General features: G+C 34.3%; 2 protein-coding genes across 4 annotated transcripts; one reads left to right on the forward strand and one right to left on the reverse strand.

Moving 5' to 3' along the window:
- The first annotated feature begins 1,481 nt into the window (after positions 1-1,481).
- On the forward strand, positions 1,482-3,470 carry LOC131955809 (uncharacterized). Its single transcript, XM_059320086.1, has 2 exons — positions 1,482-1,533; positions 2,720-3,470. Exons 1-2 carry the CDS (start codon positions 1,482-1,484, stop codon positions 3,226-3,228), a joined length of 561 nt encoding a protein of 186 aa, XP_059176069.1. The 3' UTR covers positions 3,229-3,470.
- Positions 3,471-10,395: 6,925 nt separating this feature from the next.
- On the reverse strand, positions 10,396-17,994 carry LOC131955805 (zinc finger protein 883). Of its 3 annotated transcripts, none has more exons than XM_059320079.1 (2): positions 13,225-13,304; positions 10,396-12,952 (listed from the first exon to the last, which is right to left on the reverse strand). In XM_059320079.1, exons 1-2 carry the CDS (start codon positions 13,257-13,259, stop codon positions 11,053-11,055), a joined length of 1,935 nt encoding a protein of 644 aa, XP_059176062.1. In that variant the 5' UTR covers positions 13,260-13,304; the 3' UTR covers positions 10,396-11,052. The 3 variants fall into 3 exon arrangements, with proteins under 3 accessions (XP_059176062.1, XP_059176063.1, XP_059176064.1); XM_059320080.1 differs by lacking the exon at positions 13,225-13,304 and adding an exon at positions 17,880-17,994 and having other exon boundaries at positions 10,397-12,952; XM_059320081.1 differs by lacking the exon at positions 13,225-13,304 and adding an exon at positions 17,850-17,983 and having other exon boundaries at positions 10,397-12,952.
- Between the last annotated feature and the right edge of the window lie 1,920 nt (positions 17,995-19,914).

The following is a 19,914-nucleotide window of genomic DNA, read 5'->3' on the forward strand; positions in this document are numbered from 1 at the left end:
AGTTCGATGTGGGACTATCTGTTTTAGGTTCGCATAGGCGGAAAAATCCCGCAACATTTGTATTAGGGGATACCCTTCAATGACGGCACATTATTATTGGGATAGGGTTTGAAAGGTTTTGGTGACGATATGTGAAAAAAGTGTGTGTGTGGGAGGGGAGGGTGGAATTGTGTGTCGTAGCATTAATTTATAATTTTAGAATGTTAAATGTTACTTTTAAAAGGGGGTTTACTTTAGGTAAGTTCCCTTATCGAGCTTGACAGCCCATGGAGGGTGAATAAAGTAGAGTTCACCTGTTTCTGTAACCTCGGCATAAGAAGGAATAGTGTGGTCAGCACTATGCCCAGCCGCCTTACTTTCCCTACCGTGCGTTAAGTACCCGCTAAAGTTGGGTGGATTCAGGGGCGTTCTGCAAACGGAAGCCCGGATTCGAACTCGAGACTTACGGGTTGGTAGTTAATAGTGCAGACGTATGTGACGTCATCTACGGTCGACCAGAGAGGTTAAAATAAAATGAAAATTATCCATTTGAGTTTGGACCAGTGTTTCTTTCAGCCTTTTTTCTCGGGGGGGGGGGGGGGCTAGATATTTTCGGGGGGGGGGTCAACATTTTTCGGGGAAGGGGGCAGACACTGATAAAAATATGTTTTCTATATAAAATCCATTTCATTCGGGTGGGGTGGGGGTGGCAGTAGACTTTCTTTGGAGGGGGGATGAGCCCCATACCCTCCCCCCCCCTCGAAAAGATGTCTGGAAGAAACTCTGGATTGGACTATGCTTATCAGTGTGGATTAGAAAGAAATGGAGGCGTCGGTCAGTGCAATGGAAAAGAATAGGAGAAACTATTTCCATGTAGAGTTTTTTTTTAAAAAAAAACAATAGTTTAGTGTACGACACGGTGTCAGCTTGTTAGCATTAATACTGTCACATCATACATGGGAGGGGTGGGGGGAGTTTTAGGTCACGGCTTTAGCTTGATAGCATTAATTTAATACTGACACATCATACATGGAGTCTGCAGATAGGGGAGGGGTCAGAGTCAGAGTCTTAGCAAAGGGGGGGGGGGGGGTGCGGACTGCACCGGGTGACACCATTTAGGGATGTGACACCAAGGCAAAAAATAGCAAAATATATAGAGAAAAACTTGAGGGGGGGGGGTGCAAATCGAAAATTTGAAAGTTTGTCCCCGAGAAGGGTCGCTATGCCTCTGGGTGGGGGGGGGGGGTGACACCATCTAGTGCCGCACCGGGTGACACCCGACCTCGCTACGCCACTGGTCAGAGTAACAAGTCACGGTCACGGCTTTATCTCAATATCATTAATTTAATACTATCACTGCATGGAGTCAGGGTGGGAGTGGGGAATGGGCGGGGGGTGTCCGTTGTTTCAGGACACGCCTTCGTAAATGTCGGGTCACGTGTCGTGTGTGTCTGTCTATAAGAGGACCCGCCTAGGAGACCTTGTGTGTTAGAAACGTCAAGATGCTCGCAGTCACCGCCTCGTTTCTTCTCGTCTTCTGCTGCACAGTGCTGGGTAAGGAAAGTTTTATAATTGATCCACAGCTATGATGTGTCCGGTCACTAGTCACTTGGGTCCTTCAGCAGTGTGGAGAGAGGTGGCTTGATACACGTGCAACATCTGTCTCTTATCAACTTAGGGCCCAGGCTTTGTGCTTAGATTTCCAATGCGCAATCATCCAATGGTCTATTAGACTCCGGAGCCATATATATATATATATATATATATATATATATATATATATATATATATATATATATATATATATATATATATATAATTAGTAAACATATATATATATATATATATATATATATATATATATATATATATATATATATATATATATATATATAAAATTAGTAAACAGTCCGCCCCCCCCCCTGGAAGAAACACTAGTTCCCAAATCTATAGCGATGACGGGCTGACTAACTATCTCGCCGCTTATGTATTTATATTTACGAGCCGACCCGCGGCGTATCATATACCGCTATTTAGTTGTTTTATTTTCTACTTTTCAGTAATTCATAATTTGTGAATTCGACAGTACCATTAATAGTAATATATATATTTTATAATACTTAATACATTTGCTTTAAAACACAATCAGTAGCTCGTTAAGGGCGATACCCCCTCCTTTCCCCAACCCCTACCCCACACCCGTGAAAACTGCCTCCTCTTAGTTACTTCCCCTAAGTTTAAAATCGTTTCAAACTAAATTATCTGCCCCTAGTAACCGTCACTAAACCCGGCTCTACGACTGTAAACATTTAGCGTGAACCACAGCTCACCAGACCATGTAGAGATTGGGTGGTAGGGAGCGCGCTTACAGCTTGTTTTTTAGCGTCTCCCAGAAGATAATTATGTATATATATAGATAGATATTTGTATGTATAATATTACTTCACCGGAAATATACTGTTTTAACTCCACCTTTCGTTTTTATACTGATTTATACAACGTTTTGTTAAAAATCCACCAAGGCTTCGTGGTAAAAAGCAATCGACGCCCTATCCCTCACTATTATTACACAATATTTCCATTTCACCAAGCACATCATATAGAAACGTTAAAGATAACAAAACTTTGACGCCTTTCTGTAAATATTTTTAACATCTAATATTGTTGATGCATGGAACTTTGTTTCTTTTAAAATAGTGTATTTAAATTGACATTATTGGTTAATTTATCTTCTAATCAGATGCACAGAATGCTCTAGAAACTGTTGAAGCAGGCAAGGATGACCATGAGGACCCCTATAAAATACCCACCTCGGCTAATATCGTATTCGATTTCTCTGCCATGAGTAAAAATGCTGTGTATTTACTCTCCAAGCCATCCGTCTTCAACGCTGATTACAACATTTCCGTTGCGGTTTGCGACCTCTTAATTACATACCTAGCTGAGATCCGACACGCCGAGAGTTTGAAGTTCATTGCGTCATTTCTCGACACGTTTCCGGATGTCACGAAGGTGTACATTGGCGGGAAAAGAACCAATAAGAAATGGGCTTACGGAACGGGCGAGGAGGTTCAGTTTTTTGATTGGGCAAAGGGGAGCCCTAAGCAAGAGAACTGCATCGTTTTGACCAAAGCGACGGGATGGAAAATGGAGGATTACTCGTGTACCCTTAAGGGAGGTGATCCGAGGTTTTTGTGCGAGTTAAACATAGCACTTCTAGCCAGTGATGCGGATTTCTCAGATCTGTAGTCTACACCATTATGTTTGTTGTACAATTTAACTCTGGAGCATTAGAGAAAATAAATCTGTTACCATTGTACACAACAGTTTAATATTATTAAGTATGCATAGAAATGTTCAGAAAAACAAACCGTTAAACCCTTGTCGTAAACAATTTTAAAACCTGGAGATAAAGCAGTCTGATTCTAAACATGTAGGGCCTACACCTATAAATACACTCACATAGGATATATATATATATATATATATATATATATATATATATATATATATATATATATATATATATATATATATATACTACTAAAACTCAAGTTTGTTTACATGTTTGAATATTTATTTGTTTGTTTGTCTGCTTTGGTACTGTAAAGAAACTGCTCAATATTGGGGGCTGTAAAATAGTATGTAGGTAGAGAACAATTTTAGATTGCAGAGAGACTGTTAATCACACATTTATTTAAAGGCGTTAATTAATTTATTGGTTTATTCATAAGTAGATTAACCACATTAATTTTAAAGTTTTTGAATAATGGCTTAACTTTGTCTGAATAGTGACGTTTGACAACTCATTTTTTTGTTTGTTTGTTTTTCTGATTTGTTATTGGGGAGAATCTGCATTATGTGTAGAGCTGTAAAATAAGATTTTGGGTGGTAAATATTGTTCTTTCTTAAACACACTGTTAATTACAAACTAATTTAAAGCCGTTAATTAATTTATTAATATATTCATAGGTAGATTAACCACATTAATTATAAAAGTTTAGAACAATGAATTTAGTAATAGTAAAAAGATTTATTTTCTTTTTACAACAATGTTTTCAATTTTTCTTTTCTTAAGGACTACATGTGAATGATAAGGTTGACTATCAGGACCTCGCGGGGCACAGGACAGGTGAAGTAGAGTTCGCCTGTTTCTATGTTTTCAGCATATGAAGGAATAGTGTGGTCAGAGCCATACTCGGCCGGAATCGTTGTTTTTTTTAAATTCAAACATGTCTGAGACTTGGCGGGACACTGGGCAGGTGAAGTAGAGTTTAGTAGAGTTTTCGAAATATAAAAAACGTCTTTTTGAATGTGGGGTCTGGTTATTTTGGGATGATAAGTGCTGGCAGACGTGATGTCATTTATGGATGACCCCCCCCCCCGAAACCCACAGTTATCTATCTAACTAGATAACGGGTAGTCTAGTATTATTTAAAAGTCAGCTAACATATACAATTTATTTAGGCCTGATATGACATTCTATTCAAAGTTAAAAATAAATATTCTGGTTTACATGGAGCTTTTCTGTTATTTTATTCCTGTAACAGTTTAGTCTTGATCCGATTTGCAAGTCTGATACCCAATCAATCTATACTATTTTTATTTTATTTTAATTAATTCATCCAAAATTAATTAGTCATCCAATTAAGTCGAATTTGATGTCAGATAGCATTGTCTTCAAGTCTTGATCCACGCCGACATTGAAACGAATCTGTCAGTTAGAAGTGCTCGACATTTCGCTCGACCGTTTCGATCTTTGACGACAGACAAAAGCACGACAGACAAAAAAAAACTTGTAAATATGCTAACGTTAATTATAGTCACACAAGGTCTGACCATTCCACACGAAATTACGCCACACATCAGGATACAATCTACAGTTTTTGTTGCGTGAAACGAAAATTTTTGTTCCTAAAGTATGAGTTAAACTGGAACAATGCCAACTACAATTGTTCAAGTTACAGTTCCAATTTAAAAATTATCCCTTGAAATATGATAACTAAAATAACTTTTTCTTTGAAGTGTGGCATTATACTTTCTGAATTACACAACCTTCCTAATTCTTCGTCCATCCCACCCCACCTCCAAATCGCTTTATTACATTATATATTGACAGTGTTTCTTTTAGACATCTTTTTGAACAGGTGGGGGGGGGGGGGGGCAGAACATGTCCACCGCACCTCCCTCACGGGAAAAAAATAGAAAAACTATTCCATTTATATAGAAAATAATGTTCAGTGTCAGTCCTCACCTAACCTCGTAAACGTTTTAAGCGCCCCCCCCCCCCCCCCCCCCACCTTGATGAGATGTCTGGAAGAAACTCTGGATTGGACTATGCTTATCAGTGTGGATTAGAAAGAAATGGAGGCGTCGGTCAGTGCAATGGAAAAGAGTAGGAGAAACTATTTCCATGTAGAGTTTTTTTTTAAAAAACAATAGTTTAGTGTACGACACGGTGTCAGCTTGTTTTAGTGTACGACACGGTGTCAGCTTGTTTTAGTGTACGACACGGTGTCAGCTTGTTGTTAGCATTAATACTGTCACATCATACATGGGAGGGGGGGTGCCTCAGGTCAAGGCTTTAGCTTGATAGCATTAATTTAATACTGTCACATCATACATGAAGTCTGCAGGGAAAGGAGGGGGGGGGGGGGGGGGGGGGTTAGAAAATTTATTCCACACGCACTCCGAAAATTTCAAGTACCCCCCCCCCCCACTCAGGGGAGGGAAAAGTCTGAAAGAAACACTGATCGTATTTGTTGACCATACAGACTAAAGGCAGAGCCTACTTCTATAATTTAGACCTCGTTTCCAACTTTTAGCCGATAAACCTCACTCTCGCAGACAGTGATTTTTAGATATTTTTCTGGGGGTAGGGCACTTGAATTTTTGCAGAGGCGGATAAAATTATCCTGGGCGGGGGAGCCCGACACTGGAAAAAGTATAATATATTTCCTATATAAATTTTATTTATTATATATGACGTTCTAAGGGGGAGGGGTAAATGGGCTTCGCGTGAAAGATTAGACACATTAATTAGGCGGTAATTTTATTACAGGGTATGGATGACGACATTTCTTTGAGTTGGGGGTATTACGGCGCTACTCTACCACTGGTAAAGATAACGCACGTACCGATTTCTTTAACTCACTTCCTCTGTCGTTAGTCTAGATCGAAACGCCGGAGTGAAAATTCGGACACTTCTACTTGACAGATACGATTCACATTTGGCACGTGGGTCAAGACATGAAGACAATGCAATCTGAAATTAAATTTGACCTAATTGGATGCCTAATTAATTTTTTATGAATTAATTAAAATTTGGACCGAATTAGTAGGCATGTCTATCCAACCACACCACACGCGTCATTACGTTCAATAGCTGTGCCATCACGTTCAGTAGGCGCGCAATGGCTTTAAGTCATGTAACTCTATTGTAAATAAAACATGTAAAGTACTGAAAAAAAAATTCATAAAAAACGTTTTAATGACAAGCTTTTATGTAATAATGCACTAAAAAGTAGAAAATAAATTAAAGACTACTATTTAAATATCTATAAAGAAAAGCGTGGGTGTCTTCCTTAACATTAGTAAAGGTATCCAATAGATACTAAAGTGACCCACGCTTTTCTTTATAGTTATTTAAATAGTAGTCTATAATTTTTTTTCTACTTTTTAGTGCATTATTAAATAAAAGCTTGTTATTAAAACGTTTTTTGTGATTTTTTTTTAAAAGTTTAAGTAATTAAAAATCATGTCTATATCCCGAGTTGCCATCCCACGTAGAGTTATATAAGAATATTCCAGAAAGTTTAGGGGAGATCACTCCCGGTTTATTACTATTACTGTGACGTTTCAGTTAAATGATTGTATCTATCCAGTGGTATATTTTTATTTTAAAAATTCTAAATAGACCACTTTTAAATTAAAATATTTATTATAATCTTAGTAGAGATACTATATGCAGTTGTAAATGCATTAAAAATACTTATTTAAAAATTTTATAATTGTGTGCCTACGCAGAGTTATTTCCCTTTCGCCTTTTTCTCTACTCTCGACGTGACCGATTTTTGCTTTCATTTTCCATAGGCTTAGTTGTACCCTCAATTTTTACACTAAAACCGTCATATCTACTGAACCGTTTATCCTATAAACATAAATTTGGTATCATTTTTCAACATTTATACCTTAATACGACCCCTCGTTATTTTTTTTTTCATTTTAATTATTTTAAAAATTGTGTGCAACTAGCTTATATATATATATATATATATATATATATATATATATATATATATATATATATATATAGGCCTATATCAGTGGCGTAGCGAGGTCGGGTGTCACCCGGTGCGGCACTTAATGGTGTCACCCCCCCAGAGGCATAGAGACCCTTCCCAGGGACAAACTTTCAAATTTTCGATTTGCACCCCCCCCCCCCCCCTCAAACTTTCGATTTGCACCCCCCCCCCTCAAGTTTTCGATTTGCACCCCTCCCCTCAAACTTTCGATTTGCACCCCCCCCCCCCTCGAGTTTTTCTCTATATATTTTGCTATTTTTTGCCTTGGTGTCACCCCCCTAAATGGTGTCACCCGGTGCGGTCCGCACCCCCCCCGCCCCCCCCCCCCCCCACGCTACGCCCCTGGCCTATATATATATATATACATATATAGGCCTCCTGCTTTAACACCATTTTCTATTTTTCCCAAGATCTGTAGCCTACATCATTAAGTTTGTTGTATAATTTAACTCCTGGGATTAGAGGAAAAAATCTGTTACCATTATAGTAAATTATACACAGTTTAAACAAATCTTTAAAGCCTTGTGAACAATTTAAAAATCTGGATTTGAAGCAGCCTGATTCTAAACATGTATATGTATAAATATAAACACACGCGCATAGGCTATATATATATATATATATATATATATATATATATATATATATATATATATATATATATATATATATATATATATATATATATATATATTTGTAAAGTTGTTTTTTTAAGTCAGTTAACATATACAATTTATTTAGGCCCGCCAGCTTTTAGTATATATTTATTTTCATGCATTATATAAGCATACTTAAGAATAAGAATGCCCATATTGTTTTTGATACACTGTAACTGTAACGAAAATCTCAAGAATAAGCATTAACATATTGCTTTCGATACATTGTAATGATATCCTTCAGAATAATTGCGCCCATATTGATTTTTATAAATAGGAGGAGCATGCTTTAAGTAGTGTTAAAGTTAAAGTAATTTTAATTCTGAGTAGAGCTTTCTTTAAAGTAATTGGGGCACACAATGAGCCAGTTTTATTTCAGTTTATAGTAGAGCTATCTATAGAGTTATTGAGCCCATTTTGATGTAATGAAATGTGGGGATGCGGTGTGTGTTTTTAGGCCATGAAAGCTGTTAGTGGATTATCCCTCACCTGAACTAGACAGGCGTAACCTGGGTGTATAATTTGGGAAAACACGTCCAAGTTGTAGGGAGGGTCTGACATAGCATAGTGGATTTTTTTAACACAGTCCGATGTAGAAGTGTTTTTTTTTTAAGTATTAAGGTGTGGTAGGGCTGGCAGCTTTAACCAACCAAGGTACACTTATGTAATATTCAAGGTTCAGATAGTTTAAAAAGTTGACGTTTTGACCAAGTGGTTTAGCGAAAAAATCTGAAGCATCTCTAGTTCAATGCACACTCTCACCTGTATTAGTGAGACTATAAGAATTCCTAAACATGCCAAGAGAGGAGCAACCCATAAATAAAGGCGTATATGACGCCCTAATTGTAGACACGGACGTTTTTGTCACCGCGGTCCCGGGCGGTAATGCAAAACCGGATGAGACTTTTTTGTAGTATATTATAGCCTCCCCTCCCCCTCACACCACGACACGTCCCGCAATAGTCTCCCCGCCCCGAAGCTCCACCCATTCATTCTTTGGGATATAGCTGGCTGTAGTCAACGTTTTTATCTTAATTAAGATAAGTACAATTTTTTTTAAAAAAAAAAAGCTTTTCTATATATACTAACGTTCAACACAAAGTATGTTTTTTTTGTAACTAAGCTATATATATATATATATATATATATATATATATATATATATATATATATAGTATTTATGGGGGCATCTTCCCCTTGAATTTGCCCCGTGCAGCTACATAGGTCTGCACGCCACTGGTGCCGTAGCATTAGCATAAACAGGCTCAACACAACTGTGCTCGCGTGGTCACGTGTCGTTAACACATCATAGGCCTCATTGTCAAACCGACCAAGAGAAGCGTGGTGGGATGGTTTGGTTTATTATGAAGACGCGTGTATAAAAAATAAGCAAGAATGAATAAAATATGAAAAATGTACTTGTCGGTATCATGTACAAATAATCTTTGAAATAAATTTGCTTTTCCCTCTTATTTTTGACATTATAGAGAATGGATCGATCATCGGCGGAAGGAAAACATTGGCGTACAATTTTAGTGGGAACAGCGGTCTATAAAACGCGGTGGAAAACTTTCCCTACCCACCCCTCTACAACAATGTGCTACCATTACAATAGCTGTAGCCCGCACGTTCAAAACGATTAGCGTCTGACGTCATCACAACTAGGTACGGACGGCGCAAAAAGAAAATTGACCTAAATGATAGATCTAGATAAGCCTAGACTCTCTATCCGCGCAATTTTGCTCGGGAAAAAAATTGTGAAGTAAAAACCACTGAACTAAACTTTTTGTAAGTCGGAAAATACTTTTTACTTCCAAAACGAAATTAAAGACTATTCCCAGACATTTTTTTATCCAGCCAAAAAGATAGCGACGTTCCAGACTTTTTAAAGTCTGAAATTCAGTTTTCTAAATTCCAGACTGCGTACGAACCCTGCTTGCAGAGTTTCTTCCAGGCATCTCTTCGGGGGAGGGTGGGGGGAAAGCCCCCCCCCCCGAACGAAATGAAATTTACATAATTTATATATACTTTTAATAGTCTACCGCCCCCGAAAATTTCAAGTGCCCCCCCCCCCCGGAGAAAAAAGTCTGGAAGAAACACTGCCTGCTTGTTGTTGAGAATCTAATAAAATAGTAGTGTAGGCCTATTAAAACGGAATAAACGCTTTCTGATTAATTAATAGTTGAAAATATTTATTATGTCATGTCTTTAAAAAAAAAAAGATAATTAAAAGTCAATAATAATAATAATAATCATAATAATAAATTGTACCTTCTGTCTTAAAAATGTAATCATTTTCAGCTACATTAATTAAAACTTGCTCGATTCAATTATCATAATTATGATTAACTTAATGGGTTATATAATTATTTATACTAAATTTAGAATTACATAAAATGCAATATTCAATATAGAAAAATTTGGAGTAAATATTACTTCAATGAGTCAAATTATAATTGTACATTTAAAATGGTGTTTATTAGTGGTTAGTATTAATGTATGGGTAATGTAAAGGGTAAGGATTTTGATTTAGGCATAATTTTTTCCAAAAATCCTGAAAAAAGCTAGCAATAACAACTAGTACAAGATAATAAATGTGCTATGGAGACTCATGACATCCATTCTTTCCATGAAGTGTTTCTTCCTTTGTGTGAATATTTAAAAATTATCACATTAAATAATTTTTAATTAACTCTTTTTATTTTGAATTTCAAGTTTACAACATATATGCACACATTTTAAAAACATAAGTTACAAATAATACATTCATTTAACTTATCTTCAAAATGAAATGTCAAGATAACATATCAATCATTAGTAATACTTTGTATGACAAATAATACTATATGAAGAGTATTATTGCATGTATGATAAACATTAATGGTGTGTTTTCAGCTTCCACAATGTTGTATTAGTACAAAAGCAATAATTTTATATATAGATAATTAAAGATCCTTGTGAAAAAGAATTTAATGACCAACAACACATTCAGGTGGATTAAGCGAAATTTTGTGTGTGTGGATAAATTAAACTTATGAGCAAACTTTTTATGACAAATGTCACATTCATATGTTCTCTGGTAAATGAATATTTTTATGTCTAGATAAATGAAATTAATGGTTAAATTTTTTGTGACACACATCACATTCATATGGTCTCTCTGGTAAATGAATATTTTTATGTGCAGATAAATGACGTTTACAATTAAATTTTTTCTGACACACATCACATTCATATGGTCTCTCTGGTAAATGAATATTTTTATGTCTAGATAAATGAACTTTATGAATATATTTTTTATGACACACATCACATTCATAAGGTCTATCTCCTGAATGAACCTTTTTATGTGTAGATAAATGACGTTTACAATAAAAAAATTTCTGACACACATCACATTCATATGGTCTCTCTGGTAAATGAATATTTTTATGTTGTGATAAATAACGTTTATCACTAAATTTTTTATGACACACATCACATTCATATGGTCTCTCTGGTAAATGAATATTTTTATGTGCAGATAAATTACTTTTACAATTAAATTTTTTCTGACACACATCACATTCATATGGTCTCTCTGGTAAATGAATATTTTTATGTCTAGATAAATGAGCTTTATGATTAAATTTTTTATGACACACATCACATTCATAAGGTCTATCTCCTGAATGAATCTTGTAATGTGTAGATAAATGACGTTTACAATTAAATTTTTTCTGACACACATCACATTCATATGGTCTCTCTGGTAAATGAATATTTTTATGTTCTGATAAATAACGTTTATCACTAAATTTTTTATGACACACATCACATTCATATGGTCTCTCTGGTAAATGAATATTTTTATGTGTAGATAAATTACTTTTATGATTAAATTTTTTGTGACACACATCACATTCATATGGTCTCTCTGGTAAATGAATATTTTTATGTGTAGATAAATTATCTTTCTGACTAAATTTTTTATGACACACATCACATTCATATGGTCTCTCTGGTAAATGAATATTTTTATCATATTCATGTGGCTTGTGACTAGAATGAATAGTTATTTTATGTCTAGATAAATTACTCTTCTTAGCAAACTTTTTATGACAAACATAGCATTCATATGGCTTAATTCCGGAATGAATATTTGTGTGTGTGGATAAACTAGACTCTGAAGTGAACTTTTTAGACAAACTAGACTTATTGTATACCTGTTCTAGGTTTATTTTGTTAATCTGTTCACCCTGACTGATCATAACAACTTCTTGCTGATGAAAATCATGACCATATGGATTCACCCTTGTGTGAAAGTTTATGTGTTGTTTAACATGATCAAAATGGAAAAATCTTTGACAACACATATCACACTTGTATGTCTTCAGTCCCTTATCAATGATCTGATATTCTGTTGGGAGATTATCATTCAATTTTGAATGCAATAACTTAAGTTCTTTTAATTCATTTTGAAGATCTGATTTTAAAACTGCTAAATTTTCTTTAAAATCAGTTGAATCCAATGGGGGAAAAAGTTGTTGCTGCGCTTTGAAACCATTTTGTTGTTCACTCTCCAAAGATGAAATTGTTAATATCTCAGGTTTTATATCTTCAAAAATTGAAAATGCTGTTGATATATTTGGTTTCATGTCTTCAGAAGATGAAAATGATGTTGGGTTATCTTGTTTCATCTCTTCTAAATTAAACAAAGGCTTTGTTTTATCAAGATTTTTATCTTCTAAAGCTAAAAATGGCATTGTTTCCTCCAAGTATTTGTCTTTAACAGTTGAAAATTGTGTTGATACATTTTGCTTTATATCTTCAGAATTTGAAAAGAGTGTTGATATATTTGTTTGTACTCCTTCTGAACTTGAAATAGCTGATGTTTCATCTGATTTAATGTCCATAAATGTAATGATTTCATCACTAAACTCCTGTTTGACCATAAATGAACTCTCCCAAGCTACACCATTAGTGTCTTTTGTGTTTTGCATAGCTTTAGATTGATGAATTATTGCACCAAAACTGAAAAAAAAATTTATCTTCATTAGAATTAGAAAACAAAATTAAAATCTCTTTTTGAAAATATATTGATTGCATTTAAAAAAATGTATAAATATTTATGTCTTAGCTTTACTATATTATATAACAATAACACCATAGAATTTTTTAAGTCATAAAAAAGATCAAACAGGCCTTATTGAGCTATGGTAACATTTGTTTTAATATCTGAAGTGTCTTTTATCAATCAGAAGTTTATGAATAGATAGATTAATAGTTAAAAACAGTGTTCACACCTTAGCACACCATGGTTGGGTGGCACAGTGCACATCTGTTAACGAATATCCCCAGAGTTTGAATCTCAGTAGGGAATCATATATTCATGTTTTCTTTGTCTTTTGCCTTTATTATTGAAAGGGCGACTACTTTTTTTTTATAAACCATATTGTTTTTCTCTATATAATTAGTAAGAGTAAAAATCTACTGTTTTAAAAAAAAGCATACCATCAAACTAAAACAAGCCTGCAAAATTATTAATGCAAATTAATCTAATATTAATTATTAATAGGCCTATTATTTTATCATTTTTTAAATTTTAAATTAATAGTCCTTGATGAGATTTTCCAGAAGGGCTATGAGTCACTAAATAAGCATTAATATTAATTAGTAATCAATAATATTACTATTATTAGGCTAATATATGTATATTTGAATATTTTCGGATCTTATTTATAAAACATTGTAGATCTATTAGGCCTACTCATTTCTATTACCTACATAAAAACATACATCTACATATTTAAAGTAAGGTATGAAATAGTAACTATCCATTTTAGTTTTAGAGTTTTACATACATAAAATTATTTTTAAATTGGCCAAAGTCAAAGCCAGTAATGTGAAATGTGACAGAAACCCTAGCCTACCACCCTGTCATAGTCCCATAACTTCATAAGCCAATGGGATGATTATAGATACCGGTGTCTGATAATGGAATATTCTTTAAAAAGGGGGTGTTGGGTTGTTAGTAGTATTGTAATCTCGACTAATTTTATGGTTAGAAATTAGGGTTAGGCGTATGGTAGGACCAGGGTAGGGGTTAGGGACAGGGTTAGCATTGACATTAGCCAGCCATGTGTGCATTTAGTTAACTATCAGTAACCTAACACCCCTTTTTTAAAGAAGATTCCATTATCGGACACCGATGTAAACATTCTCCCAGGCAATGTCCTGACCATAATTTTTAATTTTTAACCATAGGCCTAAGAGAGTCCTTGCATATGACATCACATCACGCAGTGAACAGGTTTACATTCAAAATGGTGATAAAAGGTTGTGATACTCAAAGTGGCAGACCTAAAGGGGTTCCTTTATTATGACTATTAAGGGCTATATTACACCAAGGTGTCAGAGATCGACATTTAACAGAACATTTTAGCCAATAATTATCGCAGCGATGTGAGTGAAGGAGCGGCAAATAACATGCGAATCTGTTCTCGACACTTTGTTTCAGGTAAGGACAGTAAAATAATAAACTTCATTTTAATTATAAAAGATAACCGTTACTAAAACAAATATGCTCGGCCTTCACAAATACTAATAGTAAAAGATAAAGTCAAAAGTAATAATAAGAAGAATAAGATTTAATTGTAATAACAGTGATTTAATATTTAGATCTAGAATCAAGCTCTAACTCTAAACATGGCCTAAACAAAATTCAAACCACAGATCTAGATTTAGGGTGACTGGCTCCACTGGGTAGACATAGAATCTAGAATCTACTTATTTAATTAAATTTAATTATAAAATTTAGATCTATATTGGATTCAAAATGCACCCATAATAAATCAAAAGTAGTCATAATAAAATAATAAAGCATTTAACTGTCTCTAAGATCTAAAATCTTGCTCTATAATCTAATCGTTTATTTAGCAAACGAAATTAGTTAGAAATTGAAATAGATTGTATGACTAGACTTAGATATAGAATCTGCTACTTAAATTAAATTTTAAAAAGTTTATACAAGCATTTAGTTGATATTATTGTAGTAGAAGGCTTTAATAAATTACTACGGCCTACCTACTTTGTGTCTTTTTACAGTAATATGTATCTGATACTGGACTGAGTTTAATTAAATTCAGATGCATATATAATATTATTAACTATTAAGTTTATGTAGCCTGGTAGTAGAATCTAGATCACAGCTAAAACAACAAATAACCACATTATTATTATTAGATTCATTAGGCTACTTTTTTTTTTTAATCCACTGTTTCAAAAGAAACAAATCAAGCTAGGAACATTATAAGTGAGATGTTTTAGAATAATAACTTGGATTAGTGCTTTTCCCTGTTAAGCCATGTGTGCTATAAATGACATAACATGACATGGATGTGAGAAATTTGAGGGGAGAGCAGTGGGACTGATTTCCCCTTTGTTCTTCCTGCTGGGCCATGAGGGTCATAAATTATATAAGAGATGCTATCTCTGGTGTGCTGAGATCTAAGAACAGTAATGCCTGATATTATTGTAGTAGAAGGCTTTAAAAATTACTAAGGCCTACCTACTGTGTGTCTTTTTACAGTAATATGTATCTGATACTGGACTGAGTTCAAATTCAGATGCATATCTAGTAATTAGTCTACTATTATTAACTATTAAGTTTATGTAGCCTAGAAGTAGAATCTAGATCATAGCCAAAACAACAAATAACCACATTATTATTATTAGGTTAATCATTAGGCTAATTTTTTTTTTAATCCACTGTTTCAAAAGAAACAAATCAAGCTAGGAACATTATAAGTGAGATGTTTTAGAATAATAACTTGGATTAGTGCTTTCCCCTGTTAAGCCATGTGTGCTATAAATGACAAATGTTGAGGGGAGAGCAGTGGGACTGATTTCCCCTTTGTTCTTCCTGCTGGGCCCAGAGGGTCATAAATTATATAAGAGATGCTATCTCTGGTGGGCTGAGATCTAAGGACAGTAATCCCTGTGGGGGGCTGGGTATCATGGAGGTGAGAAATTTTCAGGGGAGGGCAGTGGTACTGACTCCTCTTTGGTCTCAACCCTGCTGAACCATGATGGTCATAAATTACATAGCATAGTATCTCTGCTGGGCTAGGTTCTAAGAACAGTAATTCATGTTACCTACAAAGAGATTAAGTTTTATGGTGAGCTAGAACGAGGTGGGGGCTGGCCATCATGGAGGTTAAGAATTCTTATTTTGAGGGTGGAACATCAGTATTAATGTGTCTGATCAGTGAACGGAAAAAAGTCACAGGAAAAAAAACACAGAAAAAAAAGTCAGTTTTTGCTAGGAAAAAAGTCACAGAAAAAAGTCACAATGGTAATCTTTTCAGAAAAATTGTGATTTATTTGTTGTAAATAATAAAATTTTGTGTTTATTGTTGAGGGTTGTATTTTTTATAGCATATATTATTTATAAGCATTATGGCTTATAACAATTGTGAGTAAAAATACTTAAAGATAATTTACAAAATAATCTCAACTTTTGTTACGTATTTAGTTAAATACACTATAGAAAAAAAATTATAAAAGAAATTTAGGCACATCATTGTGAAATTTGGGCACATCATTGTGTTTTTCATATGTTTTGCCGTAGGCTATTCTCTGATCGGCCTCTCCTCAGTCGGTCTTGTCCGAACATATTGTGTTATTGACGTTTTATGTCAATGACAGCCTTTGAACCGTGTCGGCTTTTTGTTTTGATCCTATGCTTTGTTATGTAATGAGCATGATAAATGTGGACAGTAAAGGTGGTTTAACTAATCATAACTGTTGTTGCAATGAGTTGAGGGCAGCAAGTCAGAAAAACTTACTTTTCACAGTAATATAATGTTAGTATTTAATGAAAAATGTGAACATTGGAACATTCTATTAAATGTTTTTAATATTATGTTTAACATAATTACAATCTACATACTTCATACTAAATATTTTTAGATGAATTTTAAAATTACCATGTGTATACAACCTACACACATTACATTACATTTAATTAATCCTAAGTTAATTTGCACTCTCTGAATATATAATTCATAAAAGTATTAACAAATTCCATGCAAATATATATTTGTGACTTCTTTTTTTCCTGTGACTTTTTTTCTGTTTTTTTTTCCTCTGACTTTTTTCCTACAATCGTCTGTTCACTTCCCTGCATTATGAGGGTCTTAAATTATATAACATGCCACCCAGATTGGCTGAGATCTAAGAACAGCAGTGGTTATTACCCATGAAGTATATTAGCCGTTTTAGTGTGGGTTATGTAGGAGTTAAGTGGTTTCACGTATTGCTACTAAATCTTGTACTTAACTAGAGAATCTAGAATCTACACTAACCAGATCTAGATAACCTATAATATATTACTGCATTTTATTACATTTGTTTACTTAAACTCTAAAGGCAAACAGTATTACAAGCAGTATTTTTATTTTGAATTTTCGGCCTCATATTTATATCATCTACGAAACTGTCAACAACAATATAAGCAGACATGCCTACCCATGTCAGCTAAAAGTAGGAACAGTCATGCCTAGTATCGATCATTTATTTTTGACTTAGTAAAGTAGCGCGTATGTTCCTCTTTTTAGGCATGACAGTACTTCCGGTGAATTCCGGAAGTGTGTGACAGACTTTAACGTTGTTTTACTGTTTTTTACTGCTATACGATTCCGGAATAATAACCGACGCTAAACTAAGGTTTTACCTAAATCTACTATTATATTTATTCTTGTTTCCTTTTGTCGATTAAACTTAAAAAATTAAAACATCAATTTACTACAATCGACTTTCGATTTATTTATATTTCAATGGTCAAATAAACCATGGTTTACCGTAACTCTAGTTACCGAGACTCAACAAACATTACCCGATAATTTCCGACGCTAAACTAAGGGATTACCTGTAAATGTATGTAAAATGTAGAATCTACCTGTTTTTAAACAATTGAATTAAAACTTTTCAATAATACATGAAGACTGGCGATGTTTTCATCAGATGCAACCATGCTCATTTAGACATTTACTTGAGCACTGAGCAGCCATCATGTTTCAGTTGTTTGTTTTGTTTGTTTTTTTTGTAAACTTTTAGCGGGAGCAGGGGAAGCTACTCTATTTTACAAATGGCTGCTGTTTATAAATAGCAGGGGTCTCCAAACTACGGCCCGCGGAGTCCTCTCATCCGGCCCGCGGAGATCTTTTTGTCCACGGAAAAAACGTTTCTCGGTGATGGCTGAGGAACTTTACCCAGAAAAATTAAAGACATTCCTGGAAGAAACTGGTCCCCGAACTGAAATTTGATAGTCAATGCGGCCCTCGGACTGAAAAGTTTGGAGACCTCTGATATATACATATAGTATAGGATAGTACATAGCAAATCTTTAGCCATTGGTTTTGGCTTATTATTTTATTATTCAGTTATCTATAATATTTGACAAAAATATATCACAATATCAGTGGCGTAGCTAGGATTTTGATTGTAGGAAAAAAAAAGTCACAGGGGGAAAAAAACACAGGAAAAAAAACAGAAAAAAGTCACAGGAAAAAAAAGTCACAAATGTATATTTACATGGAATTTGTTAATCATTTTAGATAGGCTATATATGCGTGGTTTGTATCCATATAGTAATATTTATAACACATACAAGATTTTTGTATAAAGTTTGTAGGTTTTAATTGTAATTCTTTTTTACATATAATATTTAATAGAATTTAATATGATTTTCGAACCATCTTGGTTTCAATCGTGTTTTTTAAATATTAACTTTAACTTAGCGTGAAATAGCATAAAGACAAAGTTAGTGTGACTTGCTGTCTTCAACTAATCACAACAATAGTTCAACTTCATTTATCACGCTCTTTACATAACAAAGCCCAGGATCAAAAGAGAAAACCGACACTGTATTATAATAGATTGACGACAGAAGCCTGTGGTTGTATATAACACGTTTAATTGGGTCTAACTACCACGATCGTAACACACAGAGGGGGCCGAAGGAAGTACACAAGGGACATCACTCAAGATAACAATATTATAAATATAACTAATACAGAAGAGTGAGTTCCCTTGACCTCACAATTATTTCAATCTATTACATCCCTTTACCCTTAGAACACAATAACACATCTCTCAATAGAACAATTGATAGTATCCTAACATCACCAATTATATTGTAACATGAACACTATGGTAGATTACATCCTTACAAACAATGCACAATATGCCACAACATAATCAAGATACAAAACAATGATGTCAAAGTCCTTTTGACCTTTAAAATCATAGGTCTAACTTATTTGGGACTTTGATTGTCCTGCTTGACCTTCTCAGTGGCTTCTGATTTGGTGACTCAAGATTCTGACCATCTGGATTCTCTATCTCAGGAGGTCTAGGATTTAAATCATTAACTCCAGAATTTACATTTTCTGACTCCAGACAACTTGGTTCACTCATATCAACAGAACTTGGTTGTGGAACAAACTGAGTTGGTGTGAACTGTTCAGATTTGGTGGGATTGGCAGATTCACACTTATTATCTGCACAAGTTATTTTTAACTTTATCAGGCACAGGTCCTGTACATTGAACAATTTGACCTGGTATCCATTTTTCCTTTTTCCCATAATTTCTTAGATACACATTCTCATTAACACCAAATTCTCTTTCAATGCATGTGTTGTCATGATTTAATGGAACTATTTTTGAATTGGCATCTGAAAGTATTATGCTGTTATTCAGATCCTTGACTGACATAGATTTCTTTGATTGATCAATTTTCTCAGGTAATCTGATAGTGCTTTCCTGGTAACCAAAAATACTGTTTAAAGTAATATCCTGGACAATATCACTTTGCAACTGTGATCCAGTATTTGAAGTGGGTGTATTAAATGGCAAAAATCTTTTTCTTTTCTTTTGATGTTACCCTTTTAGTTTCTGTAAGTGCTAATGATGTTAGCAAAGTTGTTTGATG

Source organism: Physella acuta, unplaced genomic scaffold (assembly GCF_028476545.2).
Source record: "Physella acuta isolate Inbredline_101_S28 unplaced genomic scaffold, ASM2847654v3 ptg001105l, whole genome shotgun sequence".
NCBI lineage: Eukaryota > Metazoa > Mollusca > Gastropoda > Physidae > Physella > Physella acuta.